This window comes from Cupressus sempervirens, chromosome 9, assembly GCF_028749045.1.
Source record: "Cupressus sempervirens isolate cs-2001-9-10 chromosome 9, ASM2874904v1, whole genome shotgun sequence".
Lineage (NCBI taxonomy): Eukaryota > Viridiplantae > Streptophyta > Pinopsida > Cupressales > Cupressaceae > Cupressus > Cupressus sempervirens.
In genome coordinates this window covers 633,916,266-633,932,447 of record NC_143126.1, presented here as the reverse complement: position 1 = coordinate 633,932,447, position 16,182 = coordinate 633,916,266, and the positions used below count along the sequence as shown (strand labels likewise).

Genomic DNA, 16,182 nt, shown 5'->3' with positions numbered 1-16,182 from the left:
TCAAATGATGAAACATTGCAGTTATCAAGGTTAATGCAGTGGCAAGAAATAAAGAACTCCTAAAAACTTCTTGCTTAAGTGTGTTTTCAACTTTCTTCTTGTACATTCAAAAGACATGTTGCGTGTAATTGGCATGCATGAAATCGAATCACACGTACCTTCAACTATGTAATTGAATAAGTCTTCTTTTTTGTTTGACATAGTCAAGGTGGTTGAGTTTCTCCCACCTTTTTCTCCTTTTCTTCTCACTCCTTTGTATATATAAGGGAGTGACCCTAATTGTAAATATTCACCTTTTCATATATCCAAGAGAGCTCTACAGGTACAAGCAGGATGAAATAGTTGAAGATTGGACAACTTGGTACACCGTACCTCTAGCCAAGGAACAACCACCTCTCATACACCCACTTGCGGAAATGGAGGTAGCATTTAGGACATACTTGGAACTTTAGCAGTGAAAGAAATTGACAAGATCAGTGGAAAGGGAGTGGAAGGTAGAAAAAATTGCTCGAGAAGAAAAGTTGAAGGTAGGAAAAGCTACTGTGGAAGAAAAATGGAAGATAAAAAAAGCTGCCCTAGAAGAGAAATAAGTAAGAAAAAAGATGAAAAATATGGATGCATTGTGTGTGTACCGTAGGGAGTTCATGCCAAGTAGAAGGTTGTTGAATGGGATCTTCTACGTCTCTGTAAATGATCACCAAGTTCGGGAATGTCCTCACAACCTAACTCTTGAAATCTTATTTTCTTTTTGAGTCTGGTAGTCATCTAGAAGAGGACTTCTTGTCTGTGGGGGATAAATGTAGTACATAATAAATTAATGGTGTAGTTAGAGCAAGTTAAACTTTGTTGGGAAAGGGTAGTTAGGAAGTGAGGGGATGCGTCTATTGGTTTTCCCAACCAACCAACCATTGTATAATAATTTTGGAATATGGATGACGTACTCATGCTTTTTGGTATTCAATAAAGTAATAACATTCCCCTACCATTTTGATATTCTAGTACTAATAATGAATGTCATGTTGGTAAAATTGAATCCATGCTATATTGTTCTCTATATTGTGCATTGATAACCATTCTACATAATTGTCAACATCACTCACAATGATTATTAAAACTAGACACCTTCATATTTATAAACACTAATGTTTTAACAGCTTTAATATAATAACAACTTACTTTAACTATCTAAAAACAATATATAATAATAATAGAAAAGCATGACCTTAAAATAATAACAAACTAATTGTTAATAAGCACCCCATGGAAGGGTCGCCTCATTGGGCCCACTTATATAAATAGGAATGGGAGATATATGAAAAAAGGGGAAGGAAATAACAGTCCACGCAAACCACTACAAAGAAGGTACAAATAACCATTATCCACCGGTAGGAGATTGTGACAAGGCATCACCTCAGTAGGGGATTATTAAAGGTTGTTGACGTGAAAAGGACAATACCTCCCAACGAAAGTGAGGGTTTATTTGAGTGATGAGACCCCAATCAGTGGCCATACAAGTGTGAAGACAGCACACAGAATACGAAGGATCGAGCCCAGACAAAAGGTCAATCAAGGTAATATATTCTACTTACTAAGGCTACAAACATATATAGTCCTCGTAATTTATAAAATGACATTAAGAAAATGCATATATTTATATATATAAACATATGCATAGACATATATAATAGAACTAATAATTAATGTAATAAATAATTATTTTCAATTATGACAGAAATGTTTAACGGAAGGAAAAATCAAATAAAATGTTATAATGATCCAAGTACACCTTGGTGGAGAACATTTCTTCTAAATACTATCCAATCTAACTTGGCAGAGGGCATTCGTTTTGAATGTCAAGATATGATCCAAGTGCCCTTGGTGAAGAATGATCCAAGTATAGCTTGGTGGAGGAAATGATCCAATAAAACTTGGTGGAGGACATTCATTGTGAATGTCATAATATAATCCAATAACTTGGTAGAGAACATTCATTACGATTGTTAATCATCTTCAAACTAGACAGCTTATTAAATATATGAAATATTCTATTAGATTTGTTACAAACCTACCCATTTCTCTGTAGTCATTATGGTCCCAAACTAACCCTAAAAGTGGGGACATCACAAAATCTGACAAAGGAGAATTCACAACTTGGTCACATCAAGTTTTCAAATGACAACTAGCAATTCATCAAAGACAATGCAATGACATGGACTATAGGAACTCCCAATACGAGGACCATTCATGATTACATCATCAAGTACAAAGCCTTTACTGATAATCTATAGGAATGATTCAGTAGTTTCAACCTTTTCTTCAAGAGCATTTTCAGTTTTATAGTTGTAGAAGATAGATTACTTGTAATCCAATTACATAAACCTTCAGTCATGTAATCCAATAAATCTTCTTTCCTTTTTGGACTTAATCAAGGTGGTTGAATTCCTCCCACCTTTTTCTCCACTTTTCTCTCACTCCATTTTCCTATTATAAAGGAGTGACCCCCCCCCCCTCCATTGTAAAAATCATCTTTTATTTTATGTAGGAAAGCTCTACCAAACTTATGCAAGCATAACTTAAATTGTGTAGTACCAATTTGGAAGAAAAGTGAATACAAAGAAGCAATTGAATTGGAAGCTTTGACTAGAAGCAATTGTGATAGAGCAAATTAGAAACTTTGACTGTGATTTGTGTATATTGTTTTTAATTCGTTTCACTATTGTATATTTATTAGAGCGAGTAAAAGATACAATTGGAGCCGAAGCTTTGACTGGGAACAATTTTGGTAATATAAAACAAGAAGCTTTCGTTGTAGGATATATCATTGTCTAATATTCATGCACTTTGTTAAGTTTAAGTTACTTTCATGTCTTTGAGCTGAAATAACTTATAGGATTATAGAATAGAAATCGTCTACTTTTGGAAGTCTCTATGCTAGAATAGTAGTGATTTACTTTTATAATGTATAACAACTGCACTTAGATCCAAGACAATATGCTTTCAACCAGCCTTTGAGTTGGTGTTGGTTTATCAATATCACTATTTCCAATTCCTAGATAGAAGTAGTTTAGAGGTTTTTCTTGCTCATTACCCACTCCATGAGTAAGTGGATTCTTTCCTTAAATAATAGGAAAGAGTACTAGTACCACCCTTCAAAATACCTCTAACTTCTTGCTTACCTTGAGTTGATCCAAGGAACAATGACAAGGGGGAGCCTTCCCGTCAAGGTAGGAGAGGCTTTGTCTCACACATAGTGGTAGGTCATCCTATTTTGTGATTGAATTTGAACAAATTGTTGGTTGCAAAATACCCACCCAACACAGTCAATGATGAGTAGGAAACTGTTACTGACACTGATACTGAGGATAGTCCAGAGGAGGCTGAGCAAGAGCACCAGCAGTTGGAGTTAAACACTCCTGAGCCTTTGGCCTCCGCCAAGGTGACTATGGCTACTCTGTCCAATTATCTCAGGTTTCATGCCTTTCAATTGAAAGGTACGCTCCGAGGCTAGAGTGTAATGAGCTTAGTAGACATAGGTGCCACGTACAATTTATTGATCAGAAACTAGTTGATAGACGTGGGTTGCAGTGCGAGGAGTTTTTTGAGTTTGGAGTGAAGGTTGCAAATGGTGCAGTATTGGATTGTACTAGGAGGATTCCTCATCTTAGCATTCAGATGGGGCATTGCACTTTGACAGATGATTTCTATGTGCTACCATTAGAGGATTATGATGTAATTTTGGGTATATAGTGGTTACAAAGTATTGGCCGATACATTATTGACCATCACTGTATGCAATTAGAGTTCATTTATGGACGGAAGAACATACTTCTAAGAGCAGCTTCAGATGGTGGACCTATGGAGGTGTCTTCTCATAGGATGGAATCTATTATTAGACATGATGATGTGATTTGGGCCACACAATGTTATGTGAAGCCCAAAACTCCCACAAATCAAGATGACAGGGCATTCCTGTAATGTCCCTGCTCAAATCTAATCTCAAAATGCTAATAAAGGCTCAAGAAATTTCATCAAACAACTCACATGCAAGGGGCATATGACTGATATAGTATTTCAACTTACTTTAATGACTTTTTCTTCAATTTGCATCAATGAGAATCTTTTGCTAGAAGACTCAAAATTGACTACACAATGACCTAACATGAATGTGCAACTTATTTTGACAATATTCAATGCATATATGTACTAAAAACTACTTCCAATATGCTGTTACAAAAAATAGTAATTATGACAAACACTTTGGATGCAACCTATGATGGCATTAATGAACTTATAGCCAAGTGGCATTAATACAAACACTTGGTATGCAGAATTATAACATTATTTATGCCAAAAACAGAACCTACAGCCAATTGACATTTTGTCAAACAATTGGCATACAAACTAATAAGTTGATCGAATGATAAATTCATATTCAATTACAACTATATCAGACCAGCAACTTATGTCTCCTTTATTGCACATAAAATGTCAACTACAATGCTAGTATGAAAATGGCCAAGACTCTTGGCTTACATCTGCAAGAATAATGCTTAAATCTAATACAAACTTTCATCTACAACCATACCTGCTAATATGCATCTAAATGATAAGAAAAATGCATGGAATATCCAACCTGATTGTAGATGGCTGTAATAATTTTCACCAATGCTGCCTTTCCGCTTTGCTTTTTCAGATCTGCTTTTTCGCTTTGCTTTTTTGAATCTGTTTTTTCGCTTTGCTTTTCAGATTGCTTTTTCTGCTTTTTCAGACTATTTTTTTTCTCAATGTAGCACAAATAGAAGATTGAAGTATCTTCCTCCCAGCTGCAATAATTTAAGTGATATTTCACAACCTCAAAATTGCGTACCAATTGAGAGTTTTTGTTCTCAATGGCCAATTGTGACTACTGCAATGTCATGTCCCCAATTTCTGTCCTTCCTTAGTGACAACATTTTTAGCAAGGTTGGTCTATTATCTGGTTCTCATAGGCCAGCAGAGCATAGAGGGAACCAACCCAGGGGCTTTAAGAGTCATGCATGAGCTTCCCAAGTAGTTTGGAGCAGTAGACAACAGTTTCCTACAATTTAGGAGGGATTCCTAATTTGTAGGGATTGACTAGGAGTGGTCTAGGAGGCATTTGGAGACCTCGGTGAACGTTTTGGAGACTTAGAGTGCATCTCCTACTTTTTAGGAGGAACTCCCAGTTCAGTGACAGTTCTCTCAAAGGTGCACACAGTAGGGGAGTCATTGGGACTCAATTTTGGTTGATTGGGGTTGTCTCCTACTTTTTAGGAGCATCCCTAGATTTTAGGGATGGACTGCCAGTTGACCCATCTTGTTCGGCATCAGTCACAGACAGGTGACAAGGTCAGATTCATGTTTGATTGGTCATTTTGGGCCTTTTGGGATCATTTGGGAAATATTTTAATATATTTAAATATTTCCTAAGTTGGTGATTAAATAAATTAAAATAAGGTTAATAATATAACCATTTTGGAGTAATAAGGTGATTTTGGCTTCAGTTGATCAGGTACACATATGTGTTATAGCTCGTTGGAAAGGTCTCAAATTATTATACATGATTTTTACTATCTGTAGACTTTTTCGTGCCTTCAGCTATGGAATTTTAATAAAGTAATGTTTTTCCTATAGCATGGATGACTTTAATTGGGAAAATGTTATTTTATTATATTTTATTTAAAGGGCAAAGTGTAATTTCCCTTTAGGGTTCAATTTACAATTGGAAGGGGATATAAGGAGATGGAGACCTAATTTCTTATTATCTTTTGCATATTGAAAAACTTGTTTTTGTGAATTTGCTCTGAGAGAGCAATTCTTCATCTGGGACGCAAACCCCAGGTTCTGGATTGGCTGGGACGTAGCCCTCAGCAGTTATTGGCATTGGATTCTTCAAACAGTGTGCATTGCTATTAGGGATAGAGTACACCATTCTTTATTGTGGATTCAGGTTGCAGATTTATGGTTTCAGCGTTACAGATTGATTCTTTCAGCTAGGACGTGATTCATTGCAGTCTTACGGCTGCCATTTGCAGCAGTTTGGCATCATTGTTGGATGTAAGCTCCTTGGAACTGCATTGGATTTATTATTTGGCTCTATAAATCAAAAATCTGCCTGGTACAATTTATAGCAATTCTGATTTGGCTCTATGTTCTTATTTATTTTCAGTCTCCTCTCATGTTTATTGTTCATTATTCATTACTATTGTGAAAACTATCAAAAAACACAAAACAAAAACAAAACCTTCTGCAACTTCTGTCTATTCTCAAAGACCATCAAAGAAATCACAGGAAAATATAGTTTATTAATTTAAAAACTACAATAGATCAGCAAGGGCATCTATCAGGGATCTTTCATGCAAAAACCCTAGGCTCCACAATGCACATCAACAAACATCAACATCAACATCAACAACAACAAATTTGTCTGCTCAGAATGAAGCCCAAGATGCTTATTTATTCTTTTTTCTCCACTTTCTCCAGAAACTTCTAGAACATTATTTTATTTATTAAGTGACTTTATAAAATACTTTATAATTCAAGTCTTTTTATTAAATTAATTAAATATAAAGTTACCTTTTAATATTTGTTTATTTGATAACTTTATAAATAATTAACTTAATACCACTTATTTATTTAATTAAAATAATTAATTAGTCATCCTCATAAAATATTCATTATTTTGGACAACTTAATTAATTAAATCAAATTACCTCCAAAAAGGGGATATGACAATTCGATCTTAATATACAATCAGTGATGGACTGGCATGGTAGAGTTTTTGGTGATATACCCCCTGGCATACCTCCAGATAGAGGTTTTGAGCATGTGATAGAGTTGGAGGATGATGTCTTACATCATGTTCATGAGTGTATGACTTGTCAGCGGAACAAGTCAAAACACACTATCCCTACTAGTTTGTTGCTACCATTACCTATATTGGTTTAGAAGTGGACAAGGATCTCAATGGACTTCATTATAGGTCTTCCTCGAGTTCAGGGAAAAGATTGTATCTATGTTGTGTGTAATGTCCCCACTTTAGCAATCGACCAAGTGTGTGTGCATTACCCTAGTTCTACATGGTCCCGAGGGCTAACGAAGGGTTTAAAGGGATCTTAGAGTGTTTTGGCCTAGACATCTCCAGTTTGGGCCAAAATGAAGTTGATTTACTCAATCTCAGGCATACTTACTATTTTTAGTAAGTCACAAAGACATGGGGGAGGCTAGTTTTGGTGATTGGATTTGATACTCCTCAATGAGGACTTTCTAATGAGCTATCACTCATGTTGTTTAGAGTTTGATAGATAATATATTTTTATGCCTGAAGTATTATTAAAGTAATATTTAATTTAGTTGTAAACTTTAATATTTTATGGGAATTTGTGCAAATCAAAGGGGGCGCCTAAGGGAGACATAAGTGATTATTTTAATATGATTTATATTGTACATCTTTTATCCCACATTGCTCATGTAAGTTGAATCGACCTTTGGAGAAGGAATAAAAGGGAGCGTTAGTGGCTTCATTCAGCAGGTTGAATATGAGACGAAAATAGATGTGTGAGTTGCAGATCCGTTCTTGGAATTAGAGGACGTCTATGCTCTTTTGTGACATTCTAGACATCATTCCCTTGGGGTTTGGCTTTTGGAATTCATTGCTCTCAGCTTCGTTAACAGGCAGATTGGGCGCATTTCCAGCTACAAGCGGATTGGGTGTTTGCTTATATCATTCCCGCTTCTTGTCCGATGCTTATGCCATTCTGAAAGGATGATTTATGAGGGTCTTGGACTGATTGAAGGCAGGTTTCACTGTAGCAGCACTATTCACATTACTGTAGTGTGACACTATTCATGTCACTATAGCACGGCACTATTCATGTTACTGTAGCAGCAAGATGATAAGTCATTACTGGAATATCATGTTATAATGTTGGAGTAATTAGTGAGTTGAAAAGTCTGTTGTGTATCTGATTTTACTAGTTTGAAAATTAATATTATTTCAGCAGTAATTCAATCTTCAGTTTGCATATTAGTATAAATTCCTTCTTGTTCATGTTATGTGGTTTCAAATCTATGCAAAGACATTAAAACAAACAAACATTTTATTTCTGGAGCCATAAAGGGGTTTAAACATTTAACGAAGAAATTAAGAGTTAGATGCAAATTATTTGACTAAATTCCTATTAGCAATTGGTTCAGTTTATGCACATTTCTAGAGTGCCCATTAAATTGTAGTAGACAGGCTAACAAAATATGCCCACTTCTTTCTGATTGCAATTCAATTCACAGCATCTTAAGTAGTTGCGCTATTTTTTAGTGAGGTGTTTAGACTCCATGGTCTTGCCAAGACGCAAGACCATAGTAAGACCATAGTAAGTGACAGGGACAACAGGTTCATGAGTTCTTTCTAGTAGGAACTTTTTGAGCTTGTTGGCACAGAATTGACCCCTAGTACTAGCTACCGCCCTCAGACGGATAGACAACCCGAGATAGTCAATAAGTGGATTGAGGGGTATTTGCGCAACTATGTGTCAGGACAGCAGAAGACATGGGTGCACTGGTTGTATTTGGGTGAGTATTGTTATAATACTACACACCATATGTCTATTGATATGATTCCTTTCAGAGCTCTTTACGGCTATGAGGCATTGTCTTTTGTTGATTTGGATTTGAGTGACAGCAAGGTTCCTTTGGCACAATGATTGGTTACAAGAGAACCAGGATATCATGAGGGGTCTCTCAGGGAGAATTTACAGCATGCACAGAATCAACAAAAGATCTACACTGATCAGCATAGGATTCAAAGGACATTTGAGGTGGGTGACATGGTTTTCTTATGTTTACAGCCTTACCAATAGAGCACCCTAAAAAGGGGAGGAGATGAGAAGCTCAAGCCTCATTTTTATGGAACATACGGAGTACTCAAACAAGTTGGATAGGTTTCCTATGAGGTTGAGTTGCCTCTTGACAATCAGATTCATAATGTGTTCTACGTGTCATGCTTAAAAAAGGCACTGGGACAGCATAATATAGCATCACCCGATTTTTCGCCCTTAAATGAGGAGGGTAAGCTGACATTGGTTCCTAAGGAGATTCTTGAGGTGAGGGAACGTTGATTGAGAAGCACGGTGATTCAAAAATATCTGGTTCGCTAGAGGGGTCTTCCCATAGAGGATGCCACTTGGGAGGGTGAATCTATTTTATAACACCTGGTACTGCAGTTGCTTGAGGGCAAGCATCTCCGAGAGGGGAGGATTGTTATGTCCCCTCCTTAGTTTGACTATCAGAGTCATGGGAGTTAGCCTATCATGGGAGTCTCATAGGCTAGCAGTGTTGGATAGAGACTCACATAGGGATTCAATTGGTGGGCATGGCATTTCAAACAATTTTGAGACAGTTTGGTGCAGTTCTTTGATTTTAGGAGGTTTCCCTAAAATTTAGGAGGATGTGGCAGTTTCCAGATATGAAGTTTTTTAGGACCAGTTAATAGTTTCAGTTTCAAGATGACAGGATGAGTTTCCTATTTTTTAGGAGCAACCCTAGATTTTAGGGAAGGGACTGCTAGTTGACCCATTTCACCCGGCATCAGTCACAGATAGGTAACTGAGTCAGATTCATGTTTGGTTGATTATTTGGGCTTTTATAGGCTATATGGGAAACATTTTAATATATTTAAATATTTCCTAAGTTAGCAATTAAATTAATTAAAATAAGGCTATTTATATAGTCATTTCGGAGTAATAAGTGGATATTTGTTTTATTTGGTCAGGTATGCCTATGTGTTATATCTCGTTGGAAAGGTCTCGAATTATTGTACACGATTTTTGCTATCCAAAGACTTTTTGGTGCCTTGAGCTGTGGAATTTTAATAAAGTAATGTTTTTCCTATAGCATGCATGCCTTTATTTGGAAAAATGTTATTTTATTATATTTTATTTAAAAGTGCAAGGTGTCAATTTCATTTAGGGTTCGATTTGTACTTGGGAGAAGTTATAATGAGATGAAGACCTAATTGTTGATGATCTTTTGACATTTGAAGCTTATGAATTTGGAATTGCTCTAGGATAGTAATTTTGTGGCTTGGGACGAGCCCCTCAAGTCTGGATTGTTGAGACGCAATCCTCAACAAGTCTGTGGGTGATTGAATTTTGAGATATTGATAATAGGGATATCAAAGGAGCAATCGATTTCTTCCTAGACAGCTTTGCATTAGTGGGAGACCCATTTTCAGCTAGGCAACCATTATTTACAACTGAGGCGTCGGTATTTGAGGCAACAATCAACATTGGCAATCTTTGTATTTGAATGCAAAAATCTGATTATTATTTTTGGTATGGTTTGAGGCATTTCCAAATTGTCAAGCATTTTTAATAATGAATGTTGTTTATTATATGTAGTTCAGATTTGTTTTGTTAGTTATCTTTTGTTTTTGCATATATCTTCAAAAATCCAAAAACAATTGAAAAACCAGCAAGAAAACAAAAAAGTTCAGAATTGGGCAAAGTCTTCCAGAGATGCCAAATGCTAGCCAAATACTCAAATTGTGAAACAAACAGCAATTTCCAAGTCCTCGGGTATTGGGGATCTTTCATGGGACTAAATACAACTATAAACACTTTCGGACAACACATTGGATGTCAGCAATTACGAGCTGACATCCATACTTTGTCAATCTTTGCTTTCTAGCCCTCTGTAATCCACTAGGCCCCCTTGAACAGGACTATCACAATGCTTCTGTTATTTTTTATTAAAGTGTTCTGAATTTATAAATTTGCACAGAAGACTCTTGGTGTTTCAAAAATTTCAAGTACCGGAAAATGAAAGGTCCAAATTATTAAATGTCAAATCACAAATTAACAGAAATTAAATATATAATTTGGGTGACTACCACCTAACTTAAAATATACATCTATACTAATAATAACATCTTGTTATTCACTTGTTTAGAAACAAACAAGTTGAAGGTTTACAGAATTGGTGTTCAATTGAGACATACCCCTAAAGGTAACAGCGACATATCTTATAATTTACATTATATATAGACAAAAATGGAAGGGAGATTAGACTAGAGGAGAAAAACTTGTAAACTTTTAGAGATCTCCACTTGCACAGCCACATAGCAGACTGAATGAGAAGCCTATGCTTATTTATTTGATGCCAACACCATCCAACCAGAAAACAACATACAAATCCGCAAATATTAAAAGTTGATTTGGATATGTTGATGCCCCAATGTAGTCAGCAGTCTTGCAGAGTTTAGAAATAAACATGTTAATTAAGTAATGGCTAGATGGCGATGCAATTACATTTGCTTCCAAGTGATTGTTGGTAGTTGCTGACGTTTGTTGATCTTAACCAACCACGAGGTACTATATATGTACTTCAGCATTGTCTTGGACGATTGCATTGATTGATTGCACACATTACATTCTGGAGTAAAAGGATACATCTTTCTAGCCATATTATGTTGTATGTGTTATTTATGCTGCATTGTTGTATGGTATAGTACTGTTACTGTTTTCTTTGGGTAATCAAATTAGCTCCCTTCATGGGTAACAATCCAACCACCTAGAAAATCCTGGATGACTGCTGGAAACCTAAATTTGTTGTCACTAACAGTCTAGTCACACAAACAAACAAATGTGTTGAAGAATTCAATCTATTTTTTTAGGTTGTCTTTCAAGTTTCTTGGATTTCAAACATTTTTGGTGAAATGCAATAAGCCCTGTGACTTAGTCTATAACTATTTTGCCATTTCTTTGAACAGGAACATATCATACAAATAGAAATTCTAGTTTTGTTCGACTCAGTATTAGATTTTAGTATGCATTAACTTTTCGCTGACACCTTACAATCCCAATTGTTCATGTTGTTCACTAAAAGATTGATAATGTATTCTGGAATCTAGAATATGGATAGAGATGCTCACATTCATTATACAAGCATATGGTGTTTTTTTCCGTGCGTGATGACACTCATCAAATATCATAATTTTGACCTTCTCAAACTGGAAATGACAGTGCCGTAAATTGTCCAAAAATATTTGAGGAGTCATCACAAACACCTGTAACAAAAAACAATAGATATCTCGTTATGCTAATTTTAAAGAAGTTTGTCAAAGCAACATCAAAAATGAAAGATCCAAAGAAAAAAATGCACTATAATATAATGTTTAAACTTTCAATACATGGGTCAGCAAGCCACTAAAATAGTATAAAGCATATGCAACTCATATAGAGTTTATTTGGGACCAGAATAATTTGAATGAAAATGAATTAAACCAATTTCTTCTTGTCACAAGCTACCCAAAAATAAATTGAACAGTTGGGAGGCTAACATTAATTGAAAGAAAAGTTTAGCTCAAGTCCACTTAAAGAATTCCAAATTTCTACTTATTTTGTAACAAAAACTTTTAAATACGTTTGAATTAAGATTTAATTAAAGCAATTACAAGACAGCTTTGTTGACACTCACCAAATTTGTCATTTTCCTGCTGACAAAAATTTACATAATAGCTGTTAGCAGTGCTATAGCATCAAAATCTCAGAGATCTGTTATAAAATGGCTAAAAAGGGGAAGTCAAACATAGATAGAAAAGCAGGAAATAAAAACATATTTCCTTGACTTCTTCAACCACCTAAGGTTTTTTCTTTCTCAATTAACCCGGAAACTATCAAATTCTAGTAGAAATTGAATTATTACTGTCCTACATGATTTATCAATTAAAAGCTTTTAAGAGGAACAAGTGTAACTGCAAATCAGAATGTTATGCTGGAAATGAAAAACATTCAAGCCAATAATCCACTGTTACACTAGCGTGGGGGTACTTTGGGATTGGGGGATACTAGGATGCATTTCGGTTGGGGGGAGGAGGCGGATGGTGGGGACTGCATACTATACATATATAACTTAAAAAGCTAATTATGAAAAGACATTTAAATATAAAAAACCAAATACAGTATACTTGAACGTAGAAAAATTGCAACATGAACAAGAACCATTGAACATTCAACATAGGAACATAGTAACATAGTAACATTAACACAACATTATACATAGTAACATATGAATCATAATGTAAACTTCTATCAAAGATTCAAAACTCATTGTTCAAATATGAAATATGAATTGTGATATATCATAAAGATAATCATGATTACAATGAGAAGAGTAGCATAAAATAATGAATCGTGGTCAATGTCAAAATGAGTAAAAAATATTAAAATTTGAAATCATGTCAATATATAAGAATGGTAATCCTCTAATAATCCGCCTAGCCAAAGTCCTCATCACTAGAACTACTGGACTCCAAATCCTCATGGTCAAGGTCCACCAAAGTAACACCAACTAACCCTTCATCGAATTCTGTTGCAGTCTCGTCCTCGCCGATTTGAGCTAGATCTTCTGGCTCTATATCCCATCGTGTTGTTGCACTCTCTTTGTACCCGTGTGTCTTGCAATCTACGATACATAAGACAGTTCACAGCAGCTAGCTTCTCCACTCTCTTATGTTAATGTTGTAGCTTCCGTCAGATTAGTTTCATCAATATTATGTTTGTTAATTGGATATTAACATTGATTAACAATCATTGAATCATTATGTCTGTGTGTGTGTGTGTGCATGTGTGTGTGTGTATCTGTATATGTATATGTACATGCACACACACACACACACACACATACATATACATACATACATATGTATACACACGTGTGTGTATGTATGGATATGTATGTATATGTATATGCTACTGATCACTATATTGACCTTATTAATAAATAATCATTATGCAACACCTATCTTATGATCAACTATATGAAATTATCAATCTGATTGATTTGTCTTCATTATACTATCCAAATCAGGTACTTTATAATGCGCAGAACAAATACAATACAACAGCAACTATCCAGATTGGGTATCATATTATATAATATGTAGATTACAAGAGCGATTATTATTGTAGCGGCAAATTTCACATTGCCTAGTCGCTGCAATCATAGGCATGCTATTTGTTATGAAACAGTCCCTCATAATGACCGGGCATGTCCATATGGACGCATGACCCTACATGACCTTGGGCCACAAAGAGTCATCTCTCTATATGAGGCATAATCTCTTTGAGCATGAATTAATATCAGATCAATGAAGCACTTGGATAATACATAATTCCAATCAGTATTATTACAAAGTTACAGAGATCTGATTTACATATAAACACTTTTCATTCAAGAAAACTCAAAGTATATTTACAAGTTGGATGCCATATATACCTATACAATTCTACATAATAAAATAAGCTAGCCATTGTTATCAGTAAAAACTACACTGCAGCCGATGGGATTAGTTAGTGTCCGAAAGGGTGCATGACGGTTGAGTAACCCCGTCGAGAGATATACGTACATCGTCCGAATGGAATTATGATGCATCATTGTACTCGTGATTCTATACTTTGCTTGTATGAATAAAGTATCTTGTTTTGTGTTATGTTCTAGTCCCTTAATGCAATAACTATTCGTTTACCGTGTACGGCAAACATTTGGTGTCGTTGCCTGTCAAACTTGTTAAAAAAGATGTCTCATGAAGATTAATGCCGAATTTGCTCAATAAAGATCGAAATAAAATAAAAGGATGATGTATGCACAACACAGGAAGCATTAATTCTCACACAATAAGCGGAGAGAAGGAAAAAGTTTCAACAACTTGCCGACGAGCACCAAAGTGGTGAACTACCACCGACCGACGGAGTACATGCACCTAGCAAACTGAGGAGTATCAAGGACTTGCTTGAGGAGATGAGGCATAGATTGAATTTGGTGGAAGAGACAAGGGAGAAGTTCCTAAACTTGCATACGCCAAGGGTAGAAAATCCGCACGGCTCAAGCTGCCAAAGGAGCACGAGCATGGGGTGAACTCTTCGTTCTCGATACACCAGGCGAACGGATACAAGTTGAGAATTGAACAACTTCATGTCTAGAGGACCTCTTCACACCACAAAGTAACGTGGTTGTCCAAAGTAGCGCAATTGTGCAGAACAATTGCGGGTACTCAAAACAACATGGGTGCTTAGAAAAGCGAGGGTCCACAGAATAGCATGGGCGCGCAACAAGTACAACAAATACAGAAGAAGTTAGCAGCCAAAGGAAAAACTACCAAAATTTAATTGTGATGGGACGGTTGATCCAACTCACCATTGTAAAACACGAGAAACAATATGGATTGCAAATAGTATGAACCAAGATGACTGGGTCCAACAATTTCCAACTACCCTACGAGGTGTAGCGATCGCTTGGTTTTCACACACCAACCTGAAGAAGCTAACTACATGGGCGGAAGTCAACAAAGAATTTATAGCAAAGTTTTGACTACTCAAGGATGATAATGAGATAGTAGCGATATTTTATAGTACAAAACAGGGGAACAATGAAACATTCCACATATACATGAGGAGGCTGAACGAGATAGTAGGAAAAATAGAAAAGCCAACTAGCAGACGGATTGAAGAAAAGGTGGTTCGTCGAAGGGATACGACCAACACTACGAAAAAGGATGAAAATTGTACCTCCAACATCATACACGGATGAATATAACCACGCGAAGGATTTAGATAGTAAATATACTATCAGCAAAAAGAAAAAAGATAGATCTTTGAACTCTAAAGACTCATCCTCCGAAAGCAACGATGAGGAATCGAGTAAATGGTTCAAGCGTTACAAAAGGATATGTTATGTATGATGAAAGAGTTTAAAAACATGAAAAAGAACCCTAGCCAAACTAGGGAAGGGGAACTATGGTGTACGGATTACAAGCAGGGTCACACAAAAGGCTCTTGTCCTAAGAACCAATTTTGCGATATCTACTAGATTGCGAGACATTCCACCAAATAATGCCCGTTCAATATGAAAACAAAGGGACACTAGCAAGTGCTACTAATGCAGGAAGTGTCCACCTCGGGAGCAGAAACAAATACAAACAATGATGTGGCAACCTCAAGGGTGTATCGAAACAACAACTGATGCAGACAAGGCAGCAACAACAATAATGAGGGTCATAGTCGGATACAGTACGATCCAACTGGATGACCAATGATACAATGTCGTGTGTGCAATCTCTAGGGTCACTTCACTAGAGACTATACTACGAAGGGAACACCGTAACTGTTGGTG

At 36.0% G+C, this 16,182-nt stretch overlaps 1 protein-coding gene across 6 annotated transcripts in view; it reads right to left on the bottom strand.

Annotated features, from left to right (window-relative positions):
- DCL2 (dicer-like 2) overlaps window positions 1-16,182 on the bottom strand; it is a 445,017-nt gene that overhangs the window by 392,990 nt on the left and 35,845 nt on the right. For all 6 annotated transcript variants that reach the window (XM_089801429.1, XM_089801434.1, XM_089801433.1 and 3 more), the window contains exon 4: window positions 11,945-12,079. In XM_089801429.1, coding sequence (XP_089657555.1) covers window positions 11,945-12,079 — 135 coding nt within the window. The remainder of the gene's footprint in view (window positions 1-11,944; window positions 12,080-16,182) is intronic.